The 19591-nt window shown below is 38.3% G+C and overlaps 3 protein-coding genes and 1 long non-coding RNA gene across 4 annotated transcripts in view; 1 reads left to right on the plus strand and 3 right to left on the minus strand.

Moving 5' to 3' along the window:
- Positions 1–19591, plus strand: part of LOC310729726 — a 58723-nt gene that overhangs the window by 32836 nt on the left and 6296 nt on the right. The window lies entirely within an intron of this gene.
- On the minus strand, positions 1362–2303 carry LOC310730497 (olfactory receptor 2AT4-like; the record flags this gene model as incomplete). Its single annotated transcript, XM_083549524.1, has 1 exon — positions 1362–2303. One exon carries the CDS (start codon positions 2301–2303, stop codon positions 1362–1364), a length of 942 nt encoding a protein of 313 aa, XP_083405650.1.
- Positions 7220–8164, minus strand: LOC310730498 (olfactory receptor 2AT4-like; the record flags this gene model as incomplete). Its single annotated transcript, XM_083549525.1, has 1 exon — positions 7220–8164. One exon carries the CDS (start codon positions 8162–8164, stop codon positions 7220–7222), a length of 945 nt encoding a protein of 314 aa, XP_083405651.1.
- On the minus strand, positions 14864–15808 carry LOC310730500 (olfactory receptor 2AT4-like; the record flags this gene model as incomplete). Its single annotated transcript, XM_083549527.1, has 1 exon — positions 14864–15808. One exon carries the CDS (start codon positions 15806–15808, stop codon positions 14864–14866), a length of 945 nt encoding a protein of 314 aa, XP_083405653.1.

Consider the following 19591-nt stretch of genomic DNA (forward strand, 5'->3'; position numbering starts at 1 on the left):
TTTTTAAACTGAACAAATTTTTAACTACACTATCTATCTATCTATCTATCTATCTATCTATCTATCTATCTATCTATCTATCTATCTATCTATCTATCTCTCTCTCTCTCTCTCTCTCTCTCTCTCTCTCTCTCTCTCTCTCTATCTATCTATCTATCTATCTATCTATCTATCTATCTATCTAATGTATTTACATCTTCTGATTTTACTAGATTGAGCATTAGAGGGAACAGGCTACATTGGTCAGGTAATTAAGACACCCATGTAAAAGCAGAGGGAAAAACTGTTTAATGTTTAACTGTTAATTTGTGCTCAAATTTACAAGACATCTAAAAAAAATGTAGGAATAAAATATTGAATCATTTAGGAATATAATTCGCTGTGTTTTATAGTGTATAACTATTAAAGATTATATTGGGTTCTCTTTTTACCTATATACTTGACCATTTCTGAATAGCTACTTACATATAAATGTTAATAACATTTAAGATTTAGGACATTTTTGCTTTTTAATAATATAATAGATTTTCTTCATGGTTTTCAAATCATTCAACTGTTTGATTACTGCAGTATCTGCCGAAATCAGGGACCATGAGTAAAGGGTATTCCACTACAAATACAGAAACATAATGGCACAGTAGACACATCATAATATACATCATATTGTCAAAAGTATTTGGACACCCAACATTTATGGCTATATGTGTTTTTTCCCTAAAAGTTGGAGGTACACAGTTCTATATGATGGCTTTGGATGTGGTAGAATAAACTTTTCCGCACAAAATCAGCTCCATGAAGATAAGGTTTTTATGAGATGAATTAGATGACCTTGTTAGATGAGAGTGCACACCAGAGCTACTCACCCTACATCAGTAACAGTAAATGTGGAATGTAATGTTTAAAGATCAAATACCCCACTTATGACCAGGTGACCAAATACTTTTGGAAATATATATTCAACATCTCAATTTAGAAATGCCCTTTGCCAGACTGCTTCAAAACCTCCACCATCATCACATGACTTATAGGAATTACTGGACTTAATCTTTATAAGGGGATCTTTAATGTGATCTTTCAAAAAACAAAAATATATTAATTAATTAATAATGATAATAATAATAATAATAATAATAATAATAATAATAATAATAATAATAATAATAAAAACATAAAATGACATTTCTAATACCCTTGTGGCTGAATGAGCACATCCACAAGCAGACTAAAAAAAAGTGGAACATCTATCCATAAATGTGGAGGTTATTATAACAGCAAATAGAAACTAAATGTAACTTGAAATGTTCAAAAAGAACAGATTTACACATTTTTTTTTACTACACTGTATCTTAAAACCTGATATGCTATGTTGGCCTTTTAAAATATTTTCTTATCAAAATATTCTTAACTTCTTCTGTTTTTAGACTGTAGATTAAAGGGTTGATCATTGGAGGTAGCATGCTATACAGCAAAACAATTGCTATTTGCAAATCAGCATTAAATGCAATACCTACATAGGCAGCTAAGTAATTAAAACACCTTGGTAAGAAGAACAGCGCAATTATTATAAGCTGAGAACTACATGTGGAAAAAGTCTTTAGCCGCCCCTGAGTACTTGATATTTTTAGAATAGCTAAAATAATAAAGGAATAGGAGAGCACAATGATGGCAAGAGATCCTAGCAGTACTACCATGGCATAAACAAAAGCTGGAAAACTATATAGAGTCCTGTCTGTGCATGCAAGTCGGGTAATAGATATATGATCACAATAACAGTGTACAATGGTATTAGCTCCGCAGTAAGGAAGGGGATAAGCCCGAACAACCATCATTATACTGCTAGGATGAGCAAAAAGCCAGACCACTATGCTTAGAATTACTATATTTCTGTTTGACATAATAATATGGTAATGAAATGGGAAGCAGATTGCTATATATCGATCTATGGCCATTACAGCTAGTGTATAGGAATTGACCACACCAAAATAATGCACTAAGTACATTTGGAAAAAACATGCTGCAAAGGAAATTATCCCTTCTTGGAACCAATATCTAGCAATGATCTTTGGTAAGGTGCATGTACAGAACAATACATCAGACAACACAAGACTTATATATATAAAATACATAGGTTTATGGAGACTTCTGTTCGTTGCAAACAAAAGCAGAAAAATCCCATTTCCTATTAAAATGCACAAATAAATGAAAAACATAATTGCAGATACAAAGACATAGTAGTTAGGATGAAGTCCAGGAAAACCAACAATGAAAAAGTCTTTCACAAATGTCATGTTTTTACTTGACATGACCTGATGCCCTAAAGAGAATGTATATAATATAATGCAGATATATTCAAGCATATTAAACCATAATATACTACTGAATTGTTAGTAGATCATGATGAATTATTCTTTTGTTATGCATTCTTATCATACCTTTACGGAGTGTTGGTAACCTACCTTTGAACATTTGTAAAGGGCTGTGCTGCAGGGCAGTTTATATAATAACCCAAACTGTGCATGTCATGTGACTAGAAAGAAAAAAATCAACTGTCTATCAAATATAGCGCTAGCATTAAAACATTACATAATAATGTGTTAAAATTGTGTGTATACACACGAAGAAATTATGACAGCTGCTTTTATGTTTGGATATTTATAGTTTATTGCAATATGCATATGGATGATGTCCAAAGAGGTCCTCACTTGTTTGGCAAATTTCTGCAATCAACCTACTTTTTAAATTTTTTTTCCAGATTCATAATATAGTTCTAGTCTTCACTGTATCATTTAATTCTGATAATAATATTGTGTGCTATGTAAGTGTATGAAAACAACAAAAGCAATAAAAAATATTTACACTAGCAGCTGAGTGGTTTGATACAGCTGACATGAATTGTCTCCAGGTTACGTATGTAACCATGGTTCTCTGAGGTAACGAGAAGCTGTGTCAACAATGCTTTTGAAACGCTTCTGCTTTGTCCATGCTCTGAATCACGTGTATAATCAGTCCAACGGAAAGCGTGCCATTACCAGCGGGGTGAATTCATGACCAGGAAGCTATAAAAAGCACATGGAGTGAAGCCGGCTCTAGCTTCTGAAAGGAAAGGAAGTGCTGCAAGGATGCCAGCTGTGTGGCCTGGAATTGCTGTGTCTCATTCCCTCAGGGATCCATGGTTACATACGTAACGTCTTTAGGCTACGTATGTAATCCTGGTTGCCTGATGGAACGAGACTCTGCGTCGGAATGCTTTGGGAATGCAGCTACGTTGTCCATGCTCTAAATAATGTGTGCAATCAGTCAAAATTGGAGGCAGGCTGTCACCGGCGGGGTGACGTCATGACCAAGAAGTATAAAATGCACATGGAGTGAAACTGGCGCCAGCTTCTGTAACAGAGAAGGAAGTGCTGAAGGGACGCCGTAGGTTGATTGCAGAAATGTCTCGTTCCCTCGGGGAACCATGTTTACATATGTAACCTAGAGACGTTCCCTTTTAGGAACTCGAGCTGCATCGGAACGCTTTTTAAATGGGAATCCAATACCACCAGACTGACCAGTTCCTGACTAGTGTGAATGAGCACAGCTAGGTCCAAGGACAAAGGTGCAGGAGTGGTGCAGGGGTCAAGGTTGTAAAAACTGACAAAGGTCAGTGGGGTGGACCAGCCCACAGCATCGCAGAGGTCTTGGAGGGACACTCCAAAGGACCAAACCTTAGAGGCTGCCACACTCCGGGTCGAGTGCGTTCTGACCCTGAATGGTCCAGGGAGACCAAAGGAGTCATAGTAGGACGCGATAGAGTTGATCTGCTGAGGGTCTGCTTATGAGCAGGAAGGCCTCTTCTCGAAGGGCCGTAGCAGATTAACAATTGTTCCGTCTTCCTCCAGGGACTTGTCTTGTGGACAAAGCAGTCCAGTGCTCGGGCCGGTGCACAGCCGTTTAATTTTTCCTGGTCTTGGTCGGATGACCGAGGGCACCTTGGGGATGTAGAAAATGTATAGAAGAGCCATGACCAGGACCTGGACACCTCGGTGTGCAGGTCAGGGTAAAATGGCAGACCCCGATGTGATACTGGGAACCAAAAATGCTCATCGAGCTTACTGGACATGCAGTTTCTGAACGGCACATGTCACAACCTCCAGGACCTCCTAGCTAACGGATTCTAGGTATCCAGGACCCCCTCCCTCCCCCTCCTTGGAGGAAGAGAGATGGAGCTGCATGCTCTTGTGGCAGGGGGAAGGAACCACCGAAGGTACCCTCCTCAAAGAGTGCCCGCCAGGAGTGGAGTGATCGCATGGGCATGCGAGCGCAGTGCTGACAGTCGGCTCCCTCGAGGAACTGATTTAGAATGCTCCGCTCCCAAACAAGCCACACAAAGGCTGTGTGTATGACATCACCCAACCGGTGACAGCCTACCTCCAATTTTGAGTGATTGCACACATTATTCAGAGCATGGACAAAGCAGCCACGTTCCCAAATCCTTCAGACGCAGCTCGAGAAAGGGAATTTTTAGACATTCCATTTCAGGAACTTAAGCTGCATCAACAATGCTTTGGGAACGAGTGTCCAATACCACAAGACTGACCGGTCCCTGCCTAGTGTGTAAGAGCACAGTTAGGTTGAAGGACATAGGGGACAGGAGTGGCACTGGGGTTAAGGTTATAAAACCTGATGAAGGTAAGCAAGGTGAAGCAGCCCACAGCGTTGCAGATGTCTTATAGAGAAACTCCAGAGGACCAAACTTTGGAGGCTGCCACACTCTGGGTTGAGTGCGCTCAGACTCCGTGCAAGTGGCAGCACTCTGTTTCTGAACCTCCCGATGTCAGCAGCCCCATGAGAGCAATGTGGGATTCATGGAGTTGCCGAATAGTCTAGTCAGTACCAGAGGGGATCCAACAGTGTGAGCCATAATTGCTTTTTGGTAGACACGATGGGGGCCATAGACCAGCCAATGGCCACAGCCGTCTCTGTAGTGGCCCGGAGAGCTAAATCCGCCATATATCGGAGCTTCAGGACCTCTTGGCCACCCGAGATGACACCCACGTCTAGCTCTCGCAGCAGGTCAGCCTGTTAGGCCTGCAACACCCCCATGGTGTGCAGCCACGGAGCGGCTTGACCTGCTGAGGTGTAAGCCTTGCCCACCAGCGCCGTCGTTTTTTAAAGGGGCTTGGTGGGCAGTGTCTGGGTTTTCAGGGATGATGAAACACACTCAGGGAGAGATAACTGGCCAGCGTCACTTCATGTTCTCGTCGCAAGAGGTAGAAACCGCCAAATTGCATGCTTTCAAGACTTGCGAGCGAGTGCTGGATCAGGCGGGTGAGGAAGGAGAAAGGGGCAAGCCAGTCACCTGAGGCCCAGGAACTAGCATGCCAGAACCACAAGGAGCAGGGGCACCCTCCTCAAAGAGTGCCCACCGGGAGTGAACCGTTCGTATAGACATGCGAGCACAATTTGCGCAGTCGGCTCCCTCAAGAACCGACCTAGTATGCTCCGCTCCCAGGCAAGCCACACACAGCCAGAGAGTGTGCTTAGTTTTCTTGCTTGCCTTAATTTTCTTATGTATTCTTTTCGGACATTTACTACTTACTATATAAACATACACACAGAGTGCTTCATGAACAAACAGAAGCGAGTGCCGGCTTCACTTCATGTGCTTTTTATAGCTTCCTGGTCATGATGTCATCCCGCCGGTGACACCATGTTTTCCATTGGACTGTTTACACATGTGATTCAGAGCATGGACAACGCGGAAGCGTTACCAAAGCAATGTTAAAACAGCTCGAGTGCCTGAAAGGGAACTGAGGGTTCAAACTTGATTTTATACATGATTTTACATGCACAGAAATATACAGGGTTATTGAATAAGAAAGAGACGATATCATGACGCATTGCTTCATTTCTCAAGCATCGTCATATGTTGGTCAAATTGAACACTTGTAAGACAGGAAATAAAAGTTGATTGTGAGTATAATGCTTGTGACATGGCTGGAGTTTTGTATTACTATGTATTACTTAATAAAATATTGCATAATAAAATCGGTTCATTGTTTTTGAATAACCCTCTATAAGAAATATGGTATAACTCATCAGGCAATCTGTAGGTTCGTTATGTTCAGACTGCATACAACATATTCATACTGCAGTTTAGAAATATAAACAACTGTTAATTTGTTCCCCAAAATGCTAAACAAAAAGTATATTTAAAAAAATGTCCACTCTTCCCAATATTTAACAATTCTAGGCTGACCTTACTATTTATTTTAAGTCCTATCTAAATGTCCCATGAACTTAATAAAATAATTTGTATGTAAAGCTAAATAATACTATTAAAAAAGTGTTTAACATTAGAATTATTTTTCTTTCTGCCAAGCTTTATGTATTTTTTATTAATTAATTTATTAATTTAATGAAAGAAAAAACAAGCCTTGCAACAGGGCACCAAAAGAAAGATGTCAACAGTTAGCAAAACGTTTTTGAGCACACTATTTCCTTTGAATGTGCACTGACACTTTTTGAGAACTTTTCTCATGACATTACAAATTCATCTAAACACGATGAGCTAATTACCTGTTTTAATGTTTAATATCTTTATTCTCATTCATCATGCACATAAAATGCCTTGACACTCAAAGAGATATTACTATAAAAAAAACTTTCAGAAACCTAGCTGATGTATTAAGTGAAGCACAAGCATTCAAGCGACCAGCCTAGTAGGTGCTGCTAGATACTGGGTATCAACCCTATCCCTATTCTACCCGAGATCCAGGCTATCAATGTTTGCATTTCTGAGACTGTAAGATATTTACTAAACTTTACCTACAAAGAACCTTTAATGCTCATCAAAGAGGATGAATGGAAGGTAGTATTCAACACCATCAGCAGTCACTTTGAATATCGAATCATACGCTATGACCTTGCTAATACACCATAGGTTTTCACGCATTTATAAACTAATTTCTTTGCCACCTTTAAAATTAAGCTTTGAGTAAAATTGTTTAGGTATGTAAGCATTAGATATTTTAGGCACTGTGCTTATTAGACTTTGTGCTTTTTTGCCTGCCCATTTCAGTAAAGGTTAAAAGATTTAAATTATTTCCCCACAGTATTTAGAACATCACCACCTGAAGTCAGGCATATGGATCAACTTGCAGTATAATAACAAGGAACACAATAACCAATTTAACATCTGACAGTTTATTTTGAGACCTGACATATACACAAGAATCTATCTAATTTGGCCTTTTTTAAATTTTCTTATTAAGATTTTTTTCACTTCTTCAGTTTTTAGACTATACAGTAAAGGGTTGATCATTGGAGGTAGCAGGCTATACAACATAATGATTGCTATTTGCAAATCAGCATTAAATGTAATACCTATATTGGCAGCCAAATAATAAAAACACCTTGGTAAGAAAAACAGTGCAATTATAATGAGTTGAGAGCTACATGTGGAAAACACCTTTAGCTTCCCCTGTGCACTTGATATTTTAAGGACAGCTAAAATAATGAAGAAATATGAGAAAAGAATAATGGCAAGAGATCCTAGCAGTACAACCATGGCATAAACAAAAGCTGGAACACTATATGGAGTCCTGTCTGTGCATGCAAGTCGGGTAATAGAAACATGATCACAATAGCAGTGTAAAATGGTGTTGGATCCACAGTAAGGGAGGGGGTAAGCCCGAACAACCATCATTATAATGCTAAGATGAGCAAAAATCCAGATTACTAATGAAGAAATTACTATATTCCTGTTTGACATAAAAGTATGGTAATGGAATGGGTAACAAATAGCTATATATCGATCTATGGCCATTAATGCAAGTACGTATGAATTGACTGCACCAAAATAATGCACTAAGTACATTTGTAAAAAACAAGCTCCAAAAGAAATGTTGCCGTCTTGGAACCAATATCTTGCAATGATCTTTGGTAAAGTGCATGTACTGAACAGTACATCAGACAACACAAGACTTGTATAAATAAAATACATGGGTTTATATAGATTTCTGTTAGTTGTGAACAAAAGAAGAAAAATTCCATTACCTATCAGAGTGAAAACATAAACTAACAACATAATTGCAGAAATAAAGACATAGTATTTAGGATGAAGTCCAGGAAAACCAACAATGAAAAAGTCCTTCACAAATGTCACGTTTCTGTCCGACATGATCTGACCTATCCTTAAAGAAAAAAAAAAAGATTTTAATAAATCAATATTCCAGCTTTTTAAAGTATTGTGAGCACTGTGTATATGAATAAATCAAGTTTAAATATTGTTATATTACATTTATGTAAAATTTACATGGATTACTATATATTTCATATAAATTACCAAAAGCTATTATGAAATTATGTATTTTATCCATACCTTCACAGAGTCATAGCTCATCAGGAAATATGTCAGTGCTCTAGGGTAATTTATTTATCTAAACATGTCAAGTCATAAGTCACATGTCTAGCAACATGTATTATTAATTTTATGTAAATTACCTGAGACTTCTGTAAAAAGCTACATTTTAATCTCTAAAAAAAATTAAGTGTGCATAAACAACATCAACATGCTATTCAAGACATTTTTACTGCCAATTTATGTTGAATTGTTGAACTGCTAAATGGTAAAATCTGTTCCCATGTAATTTAGATCATCAGTGAAGCACAGAAACCCATTGTATTGTGTATGTCAGAGGAGGGAAGTAACGAAGTACAAATACTTTGTTACTGTACTTAAGTAGATTTTTCTGGTATCAGTACTTTATTTCACTATTTATTTTTTGGACAACTTTTTACTTTTATGACACAAATATCTGTACTTTCTACTACTTAAATTTTCAACCAAGGCCCATTACTTTAGTTTTAATCTATTTATTTGGTGTAATGTCAATATTTTTTCTTTTCACTGCACGCCTATTTTAGCCCATCAACCTATATCCTTTCATTGTGCGGCTTTTTCAATCCACTGGTGTAATATTTCCTGGCTCTCACACACTCCAGATGTAGGCTAGTTTACAAAGCTCACAATGAGCAGGCAGAAGGCAAAAAGAAGTATGGGGTAATGTGGATGAGACAGAGGGAGTCATTGAAGTAAACATGACTGAGAACAGACATCGTCAGATCTTAAAATTAGTTTTGTATTATATTAATTAGGGCTGTCAAAATTCAAACGCAAATTCATTTTAACGACACTAATTTTATTAACGGGCGATTATTGCAACTATTCTTAAGGGCTGGCCATAATTGCAATGCCAGAAACACAATCTTTCATTTATCAAACAAAGCTTCTTTTTGAGGTCTATTATAAAGAGGTTGCTTATCAAGTCCCAGAGGTCTGATGCAGCATTTGATTAAGAATTGGCCAAGTTGTGTTCATTAGAAAATGATCATGGATATATTATGGTTATGACTAATATGATTGACTTTATTTTTTTATTATTTTATTAACTTTTTTAGAGTTAAATGAGGTAGTGTTTATGCTTTCTTAAATTCAAACAGCGCATATCAGGGCTTCATCATATTACAACTGAAAGAGAAACAGAAGATTAAAAGCATAAAAAAATGGAGGAAGCAAATGATAAAGCAAAGAAGCAATACTTCTTTAAATTGCACATTAAAGTGCACAGCGCATAGAAAAGTGTGTACATAACACAAGTGTTGTTAGTTTTGACAAAATTATTAAAGACCCCCATAATAACAAATGATAATTATCCACAAATTTCATAAAATAATGTAGGTCTAACTGTACAGCTTTTAAAAAAAACTGGGAAAACCATGTCAGTTCTACATAGAAACCCAGATTAATCTTACTTCAGGGCCAAGCTAGCTGTATATATGCAGCGGGGGAAATTTTTTTTTTGACCATCAGCATTTTTATTATTAAGGGGATTTCTATGTAGACTATTGACACAAAATTTCCACCAGATGTAGCAATCAAGCCAAATATTATATTCATGCAAAGAAATCAGAACATTTAAGTATACAAGTTGAGTCCTAATAAATAAAGTGAAATGACACAGGGAATAAGTATTGAACACACTTTATTTAATACTTCGTAGAAAAGCCTTTGTTGGTGATTACAACTTCTAGACGCCTATTGTATGGAGAGACCAGTCGTCTGCATTGCTCAGGAGTGATTCTGGCCCATTCTTCCACACAAATGGTCTTTAAATCTTGAAAGTTCCTTTGGCCTCTTTTATGAACTTTGATCTTTAGTTCTCTCCATAGATTTTCTATGGGATTTAGGTCAGGTGATTGACTGGGCCATTCAAGCAACTTGATTTTCTTTCTTTGAGACCACTTTATTGTTTCCTTGGCCTTGTGTTTGGGATCATTGTCTTGCTGAAATGTCCACCCTCTTTTCATTTTCAGCTTTCTGGTAGATGGCAGATTTTTATCCAGAATGTCCCGCTACATTTCTTCATTCATCCTGCCTTCAATAATATGAAGTCTGCCCTTGCTGAAAAGCAGCCCTAAACCATGATGCTTCCACCCCCAAACTTAACTGTTGGTATGGTGTTCTTGGGGTGGTGGGCAGTGCCATTTATTCTCCAAACATGGTGTGTAGAATGACTGCCAAAAAATTCAATTTTGCTTTCATCTGACCGTACTATAGTCTCCCAATAATCCACAGGCTTCTCCAAATGCTCTTTGGCAAACTTTAACCGAGACTCAACATGCTTTTTGTTCAGCAATGGAGTCTTGCATGGTGAGCGTGCATGGATGCCGTGGCGGTTCAGTGCATTGCTTATAGTTTTCTTTGAAACAACAGTACCTGCTGATGCAAGGTCTTCCTGAAGTTCTGCCCGAGTGGTTCTTGGCTCTTGGCGACCTCTCCTGATTATTCTTTGGACTCCTCAGACAGGGATCTTACATGGAGCACTTGATCGTGGCTGGTTTATGGTGAACTAATGCTCTTTCCATTTCCGGATAATGGCCCACACAGTGCTCACAAGAACATTCAGCCTTCTGGAAATGCGCCTATAACTATTCCCATCAAACTGCTTTTCAACGATAAGATTATCAAGATCTTGAGAGAGTTCTTTGCTTTAACCCATCATGAAGTCTTTCCTGTGTGCCTCCTGGGTAATGAGAAGCTTAGTAATGGCATAAAATATTAATGACATAAAATAGTAATGTGGTAAAATTAATATACACACACGTCGAAATTATGACAGCTGCATTTGTGTTTTCGATATTTATATATTTATAGTTTATTGGACTGTTCATATGGATGATGTCCAAAGAGGTCCTCACTTGTTTGGCAAATTTCTGCAATCAACCTACTTTTTAAAAGTTATTTTTTCCAGATTCATAATATAGGTCTAGTCTTCATTGTAACATTTAATTCTGATAATAATTTTGTGTGCTATGTAAGTATATAAAAATAACAAAAACAATAAAAAAATATTCACACCAGCAGCTAAATGGTGTGATACAGCTGACATGAATTGTCTCCAGGTTACGTATGTAACCATGGTTCCCTGAGGTAACGAGAAGCTGTGTCAACATCACTTTTGAAATGCTGCTGCGCTGTCCACGCTCTGAATTACGTGTATAATCAGTCCAATGAAAACCGCAGCGTCACTGCCGGGGTGATTTCACGAAAAAAACGCTGAAGGGACACCAGAGGTGTGGCATAGAGACACAGCGTCTTGTTCCCCTCAGGGAACCATGGTTACATACATAACCTAGAGACGTTCCCTTTTAGGAACTCAAGCTGCGTCTAAACGTTTTCAAATCAGAGTCCAATACCACCTGACTGACCAGTCCGTTCCTAGTGTGTAAGAGCACAGATAGGTTGGAGGACAGAGGGGCCTGACAAAGGTCAGCCGGTTAAAGCAACCCACAGCTTTGCAGATGTCTGGGAGGGACACTCCACAGGACCAAACCTTGGAGGCTGCCATACTCCGGGTTGAGTATGCTCTAACTCCGTAAGGAGTGGGGTGACCAGAGGACTCATAGGATCCACAATCCATCTAAGCATCTGCTTGTTTCCAGGGAGATATAGTTTAAGAAGTGGATGCGCTGAAGTCTAAGAGGGATCAGCGCCGCATCCACACACTTCTTAAAGGTTGCGGGGTGAGAGGGCAAGACCAGATGGAAGGACCTGAAGGATGATTGATGGATACATGAAAAATATGCATCTTTCCAATCTATCATGGCAAACCAGTTCTCGGATCTGATGAGACACTACCTGATTCAGGGTCAGAATCTTGGACCGCATCGGAGTCTTAATAGTGAGCGGTTCAGCTGAAGTCGATCTGGTATAGGACGAAACCCCCCATCCTTATTGGGAACTATGAAGTACCGGCTATAGAACCCGGACTCTCTCTCTGATGGAGGGACCACCTCGATTGCCTCCTTCCTCAGGAGAGTGTCTACTTCTCGTTCCCCAGAACATCCCCAGACATCCCGTCGCACAGGGTACCTATTATGGATTCATGGAGTTGCCGAAAAGGTCCAGTCGACACCAGAGGGGATCCAACATTGTGAGCCATAATTGCCTTTTAATAGAAACAACTACTAAAAGGGTGCCATAGACCAGCCAATGGCCACAGCAGTCTCTTAAGTGGCCCTAAAAGCCAAATCCGCTGTATATCGGAGCTCTTGGCCACCCAAGATGACACCCATGTCTAGCTCTCGCAGCAGGTCAGACTGATAGGCCTGCAACACTGCCATGGTGTGCAGCCATGGAGCGACTTGACCTGCTGAAGCGTAAGCCTTGCCCACCAGCGCCGACATATTTCAAAGGGGCTTGGTGGGCAGCATCTGGAATTTCAGGGATAATGAAACACACTCGGGAAGAGATAACTGGCCAGCGTCACTTCAACCCAGGGCACCGACCCGTAATAACACTCTTTCAGTCCAATAATGTTGGAGTACGCAAAAGTCTTAAGACTAAAGAAAAAGGAAAGAAAGGCAGACCCTGCCTCGATACCTCGAGAACCGACGTAGCATGCTCCCCTACCATGCAAGCCACGCAAAGCCGGAGAGTGTGCTTAGTTTTCTTGGTTGGCTTTATTTTCTTATGTATTCTTTTCGGACATTTAACACTTACCATATAGACATATACACATAGCACGCTTCATGAACAAACAGAAGCTAGTGCTGGCTTCACTCCATGTGCTTTTTATAGTTTCCTGGTCATGATCTCATCCCACCAGTGACACTGCGCTTTTTATTGTACTGTTTACACACGTGATTCAGAGCGTGGACAACACGGAAGCATTCCCAAAGCGTTGTTGACACAGCTTGAGGGCCTGAAAGGGAACTGAGGGTTCATACTTGATTTTATACATGATTTTACATGCACAGAAATATACAGGGTTATTCAAAAAGAAAGAACTGATATCATGACGCATTGCTTCATTTCTCAAGCATTGTCATATGTTAGTCAAATTGAACACTTGTAAGTCAGGAAATAAGAGTTGATTGTTAGTATAATTCTTGTGACTTGGCTGGAGTTTTGTATTACTTTTCCTTAATAAAATATTGCATAATGAAATTAGTTCATTCTTTTTTAATAACCCTCTCTAAGAAATATGGTATAACTCATTAGGCAATCTTAGGGTTGGTTATGTTTAGACTACATATAACATATATATAATGTTGATTTGTTCCCCAAAATGCTGAAAAATATCTTTCGAAATATGGCCACTTCTCCCAATGTTTAAAAATTCTAGCCTGGCTTTACTATTTGATTTAAGTCCTATCTGAATGTTCCATGAACTTAGTAAAATAATGTGTATGTAAAGCTAAATAATATTATTAAAAAAGTGTTTAACATTAGAATTATTTTTCTGATTTTATCATGAAGCTTTCTGCCAAGCGTTGTGTTTTAAATTAATTAATTTATTTAATGGAAAAAAAAAAAAGCCTTGCAACAGGGCATCAACAGAAAGATGTCAACATCTATTTTCTTTGAATGTGCACTGACATTTTTTTTAATAAAGACATTTTCTTTCATTATCAATAAATCACCTTGTCCTTGTGAACTTTTCTCATGACATTACAAATTCATGGAAACACAATGAGCTCATTACCTGTTTTAATGTTTAATGTCTTTATTCTCGCTCATGATGCACATAAAATGCCTTCACAATCAAAGAGATATTACTATACCAGAATCTTTCAGAAACCTAGCTAATGTATTTAGTGAAGCACAAGCATCCAAGCTACCAGCCTAGTAGGTGCTGCTAGATACTGGGTATCAACCCTATTCCTTCCAGAGATCAAGGCTATCAATGTATCCATTTTTGTGACTTAAATTGGCATGTTAAAGCAAGGAAAATACCTGATAATATATTATGATAGCATTTTTCCATGGGTCAGACCAGATTTACTTCTTAAATAACTATGAACCAGAGGCATGTGACATGCTTACTATGTATTATCTGTAGTGTCTGGCCTGGATTTAGATAAGGATGGGTTGTTCCTGGATATGATAAGGGCCTGCTAGTCATAATAATCCAAATATTATATTTGTGAGCAAAAATTTAATTTTTAAAAACAAAAAGTATAAATGGTACCAAAAAGCAGCATCTATATATATATTTTTTAAATATCAGATTCATGCCTTTTTCAATTTCTAATTTCCATTCATACTTTTGATAAAAATTGTAAACGTTAAGTAAAATTATTTAGTTGTGTAAGCATTGGATATTTTAGGTCCTGTGCTTATTAGACTCTGTGCTTTTTTGCCTGCCCATTTCAGTAAAGGTAAGCAGATTTTTCAAATTATTTTCCTACAGTATTTAGAACATCACCACCTAAAGTCAGGCATATGGATCAACTTGCAGTATAATAACAAGGAACACAATAATCAATTTCACTTTTGACAATTTATTTTGAGACCTGACATATACACAAGAATCTATCTAATCTGGCCTTTTTTAAATTTTCCTATTAAGATTATCTTCACTTCTTCTGTTTTTAGGCTATACAGTAAAGGGTTGATCATTGGAGGTAGCAGGCTATACAACATAATTATTGCTATTTGCAAATCAGCATTAAATGTAATACCTATATTGGCAGCCAAATAATAAAAACACCTTGGTAAGAAAAACAGTGCAATTATAATGAGTTGAGAGCTACATGTGGAAAACACCTTTAGCTTCCCCTGTGCACTTGATATTTTAAGGACAGCTAAAATAATGAGGAAATATGAGAAAAGAATAATGGCAAGAGATCCTAGCAGTACAACCATGGCATAAACAAAAGCTGGAACACTATATGGAGTCCTGTCTGTGCATGCAAGTCGGGTAATAGAAACATGATCACAATAGCAGTGTAAAATGGTGTTGGATCCACAGTAAGGGAGGGGGTAAGCCCGGACAACCATTATTAAAATGTTAAGATGAGCAAAAATCCAGACTACTAGTGAAAAAATTACTATATTCCTGTTTGACATTAGAGTATAGTAACGGAATGGGTAACAAATAGCTATATATCGATCTATGGCCATCAATGCAAGTACATATGCATTGACTGTACCAAAATAATGCACTAAGTACATCTGTAAAAAACAAGCTCCAAAAGAAATGTTGCCGTCTTGGAACCAATATCTTGCAATGATCTTTGGTAAAGTGCATGTACTGAACAGTACATCAGACAACACAAGACTTGTATAAATAAAATACATGGGTTTATGAAGATTTTTGTTTGTTGTGAACAAAAGAAGAAAAATTCCATTACCTATCAGAGTGAAAACATAAACTAACAACATAATTGCGGATATAAAGACATAGTAGTTAGGATGAAGTCCAGGAAAACCAACAATGAAAAAGTCCTTCACAAATGTTACGTTTCTGTCCGACATGATCTGACCTATCCTTAAAGGAAAAAAAAAAAATGTAAGCACTGTGTATATGAATAAATCAAGTTTAAATATAGTTACATTACAATTTTGTTTATTTTTACATGAAAAAGCTATTATGAAATTATGTATTTTATCCATACCTTTACAGAGTCATAGTGCATCAGGAAATATGCCATCGCTCTAGGGTTATTTATTTATCTGAACATGTCAAGTCACAAGTCACATGTCTCGCAACATGTATTATTAACATTATGTAAATCTTCTGAGACTTGCGTAAGAAGCTACTTTTTAAAGTCTAAATATAAAGTGTGCATAAGCTCAACATGCAATTCAGACATTTTTTATGGCAATTTATGTGGAATTGTTGAACTTTTATATAATTAGTGAAGCACAGAATCCCAGTGTATTGTGTATGTACTAAAACACTGTGTGTTAATATTATCAGTGTGTTTATTGTTGATTACAATTTATGCAATAGTGATATACCAGCCTGGGACGATAAGAGGCTGATACTGGGTTCAGTCAATCAACTCTGGTGAAATGTAGATTAAGGTTGGAAGGCAAATGTGGATCTCAGAACACCTTGGCTCTAATTTTAAAGAAAGCAGACAGCTTCAGCCTAAGAATAAAAGGAAATGCCTAAAGAATTATTCAAATGAAATCTGGAATAGAGTGCTCCTTTAAGGGCTGGGCATAATTGCAATGCCAGAAAGACAAGCTTTCATTTATCAAACAAAGCTTCTTTTTAGGTCTATTATAAAGATTTTACTTACCAAGGCCCAGAGGTTTGATGCAGGATTTGATCAGAGATTGGCCAAGTTGTGTTAATTAAAAAAACTCATAGATATGTTATGGTTATGAATGATATGATTGACTTATTTTATTAACTTTTTTAGAGTTAAGTGAGGCAGTGTTTATCCTGTCTTAAATTCAAACAGTGCATTTCAGGGCTTCATTATATTACAACTGAAAGAGAAACAGAAGACTAAAAGGATAAAGAAAACGTAGGAAGCAAATGATAAAGCAAAGAAGCAATACTGCTTTAAATAGCACATTAAAAACACTGCGCTTAGTAAAGTTCTTGCTGCTCTAGAGCGTAACAAACCCTTCAAGCTAGAGGTAGATGTTAGTGGCACTGGGGCTGGTGCGGTACATATCCAAGAGGATGATAATAGGGTGGAGCTTCTTGTGTGTTTCTTTTCTAAGAAGTTTTTTAACCCCAACTTAACTACAGTGCCATTGAGAAGAAGGCATTGGCCATGCTGTTGGCTTTACAGCATTTTAAAGTGTATCTCGGGACAGTTCGGCTCCAGTTCATGTTTCCAAAGATCACAATCCATTAGACTTCCTGCATCAAATGCGCAATGCTAATCAGAGGTTGATGCGTCGGGCTCTGATTGTGGAAGGTTTTGATCTGGCCCGGTGCTGTATTGTACATACTTCAATATACCTTCCGTTTTACAACACCCCCAGTGTTTGTGTATACACCACCCCGTGCCTTAAAATCACGCTGTGCGCCCCATCCCAAGACTGGGACATAACAGAATTGGGGGCTTGTCTGGAAGGATGATCAATTCTGTTATGTCCCAGTTTAGGGTTTGGGTGCACAGCGACTATATGACCTTTTTTATGGCAGTAAAAACACTCGCGAGTTTCAGGACAGTCGGGGGAAGCACGGGATTGCGGAAGTTTCTTAAGCACTCTTAATGAGCACACGGATGCGCCGTTGGAGCACGAGGAACTAAACAGTTTTATGTGTTAACAAAAACTCATCAGCCAACATGGCAGCTCTATACAGAATATCGATCTTTTGCTCGTTTAGATACACAACGAGTTGTTCGGGTAAGCAAGACTTAAACTCCTCTAATCGAATGAGTTCCTTAAGCTGCTTAAAACTCTGCACACCACTAGCTGAGCACTACTTCTCAAATAACGTAGCCTCATGAGCAAACTCTACATATGTCACATTTTTTTTTTTTTTTTTATGGAATTTCTGAAACCCTGCTGATACGCCTCGGGTTTACACTGTAATAATAGTGTCCACAAATTCTTAGGCCAGTATAAGGTAGTGGAGATTCTTTCAAAAACTGAGAAATACGCATCTACTTCATCCTCTCTAAACACGGGCACAAGCGCTACATTTTGGCTCACATCCAAGGCAGGCTGGCTTACTGGGGAGGACTGGATCAGAGAAAGTGGTGACGCGGGCACACTGGAGACATCAGCCAGGACAGGAGCAGGGGATCCTGCCACAGAAGAACAGAACTTCCGTGGCCGAGGCACTGGTTTGGGAAGACTGGGTCGACTCTGAAAAGCCAGATCGAGCTTCTTTCCCTCCATTTCCAATTCCCTTAATGAACTCATAGCAACTGTGTCGCGTGCTTCTGCCGCATAATCTTTAACTCCAACTCCTCCAGAGCGATTTGCAACCTGGGGTCTACGGAGCAAGCCCATGGCTGCTCGGGGGGCGTTCAGCAGCTCGCAACCATTCTCCCACAGCACCAAGAGCTTGAGCTGCGACCTCCGGAAGCATCTCACGCTCAGGTAAAACCTGCTGAGCCACTAGTGCCTCATACACCACAGCCTTACCCACCTTCTTACTGGCAAATCACGGAACAGAAACATCAAAGAAATCTGCAATTAACAGCAGATCGTCCTTCCTGTACTTGTCAAATTCCTCTAATGTAGGACAAAGTGTAAACAAAGTTAAATTAAATGCTGCCATCCTCAAAAACAGACCGAACCCCAATAGGCTCACTGCAAAACAGTAAAAAAAGTATACCAAATACGATCTCCTGTACAAGCCCCCACTTCTGTTTAACCTCATATGGCCCAAAGAATTGTGTCCGGAGTGAGGATCCTGGCAATGGCAACAAAGCTAAAACTTGATCTCCAACACAGAATGAGCGGGAAACTGCCTCACCGTCATGATCCTTCATATTGGTCTGATGGAAACTTTTCAACTCATTAACCACCTGAGAAAATAACTGGGATATAAAGTTGGACCCATGATCAGTTTGTATACAGTTAGGCATACCAAACGTAGTAAAGAATTTTACCAGTACTTTGACAACAGTCCTGGACTTAAGGTTGTGTTATTATGACTCAACTTGTATACTTAAATGTTCTGATTTCTTTGTGTGAATTCAATATATGGCTTGATGGCTACATCTGGTGGAAATTTTGTGTCAATAGCCCACTTAGAAATCCCCTTACTGATAAAAATGCTGATGTGTCAAATACTTATTTTCCCTGCTGTATATTAAAGAATATATTGGGCTTTATTTATAATTTTTTTTTTTTTTATCAAAATACGCTAAGTATTTACTTGACTATTTCTGAGTAGCTTCTTATATATAAATGTTAACATTTAACATTCAGGACATTTATGCTATTTATTAATATAATAGATTTTCTTCATTACATTCAAATCATTCAACTGTTTGATTACTACAGTATCTGCTGAAATTATGCACCATGAGAATTACAATACAAACACAGCACCATAAAAGCACAATACACACATACATAATATTGGCTACAGTTTTGTGTTTTTTCTTCAAAAGTTGGGGGATACACAATTCTATATGATGGCTTTGGATGTGGTAGAATTATTTTTTTCCCTTCACTTGAACTAGGAGACCCAAACCTGTTCCAGCATGACAGATGAATTAGATGACCTTGAGTCCTCTGTGATAGAGCTCTGATCTCAACTCATTTAAGCACCTTTGGGATGAACTGGAACACTCAAAAATCTAGTGGAACAGCTTTCAAGAAGAGTGG

This window comes from Silurus aristotelis (assembly GCF_946808225.1).
Source record: "Silurus aristotelis genome assembly, chromosome: 8".
NCBI classification, from domain to species: Eukaryota; Metazoa; Chordata; class Actinopteri; order Siluriformes; family Siluridae; genus Silurus; species Silurus aristotelis.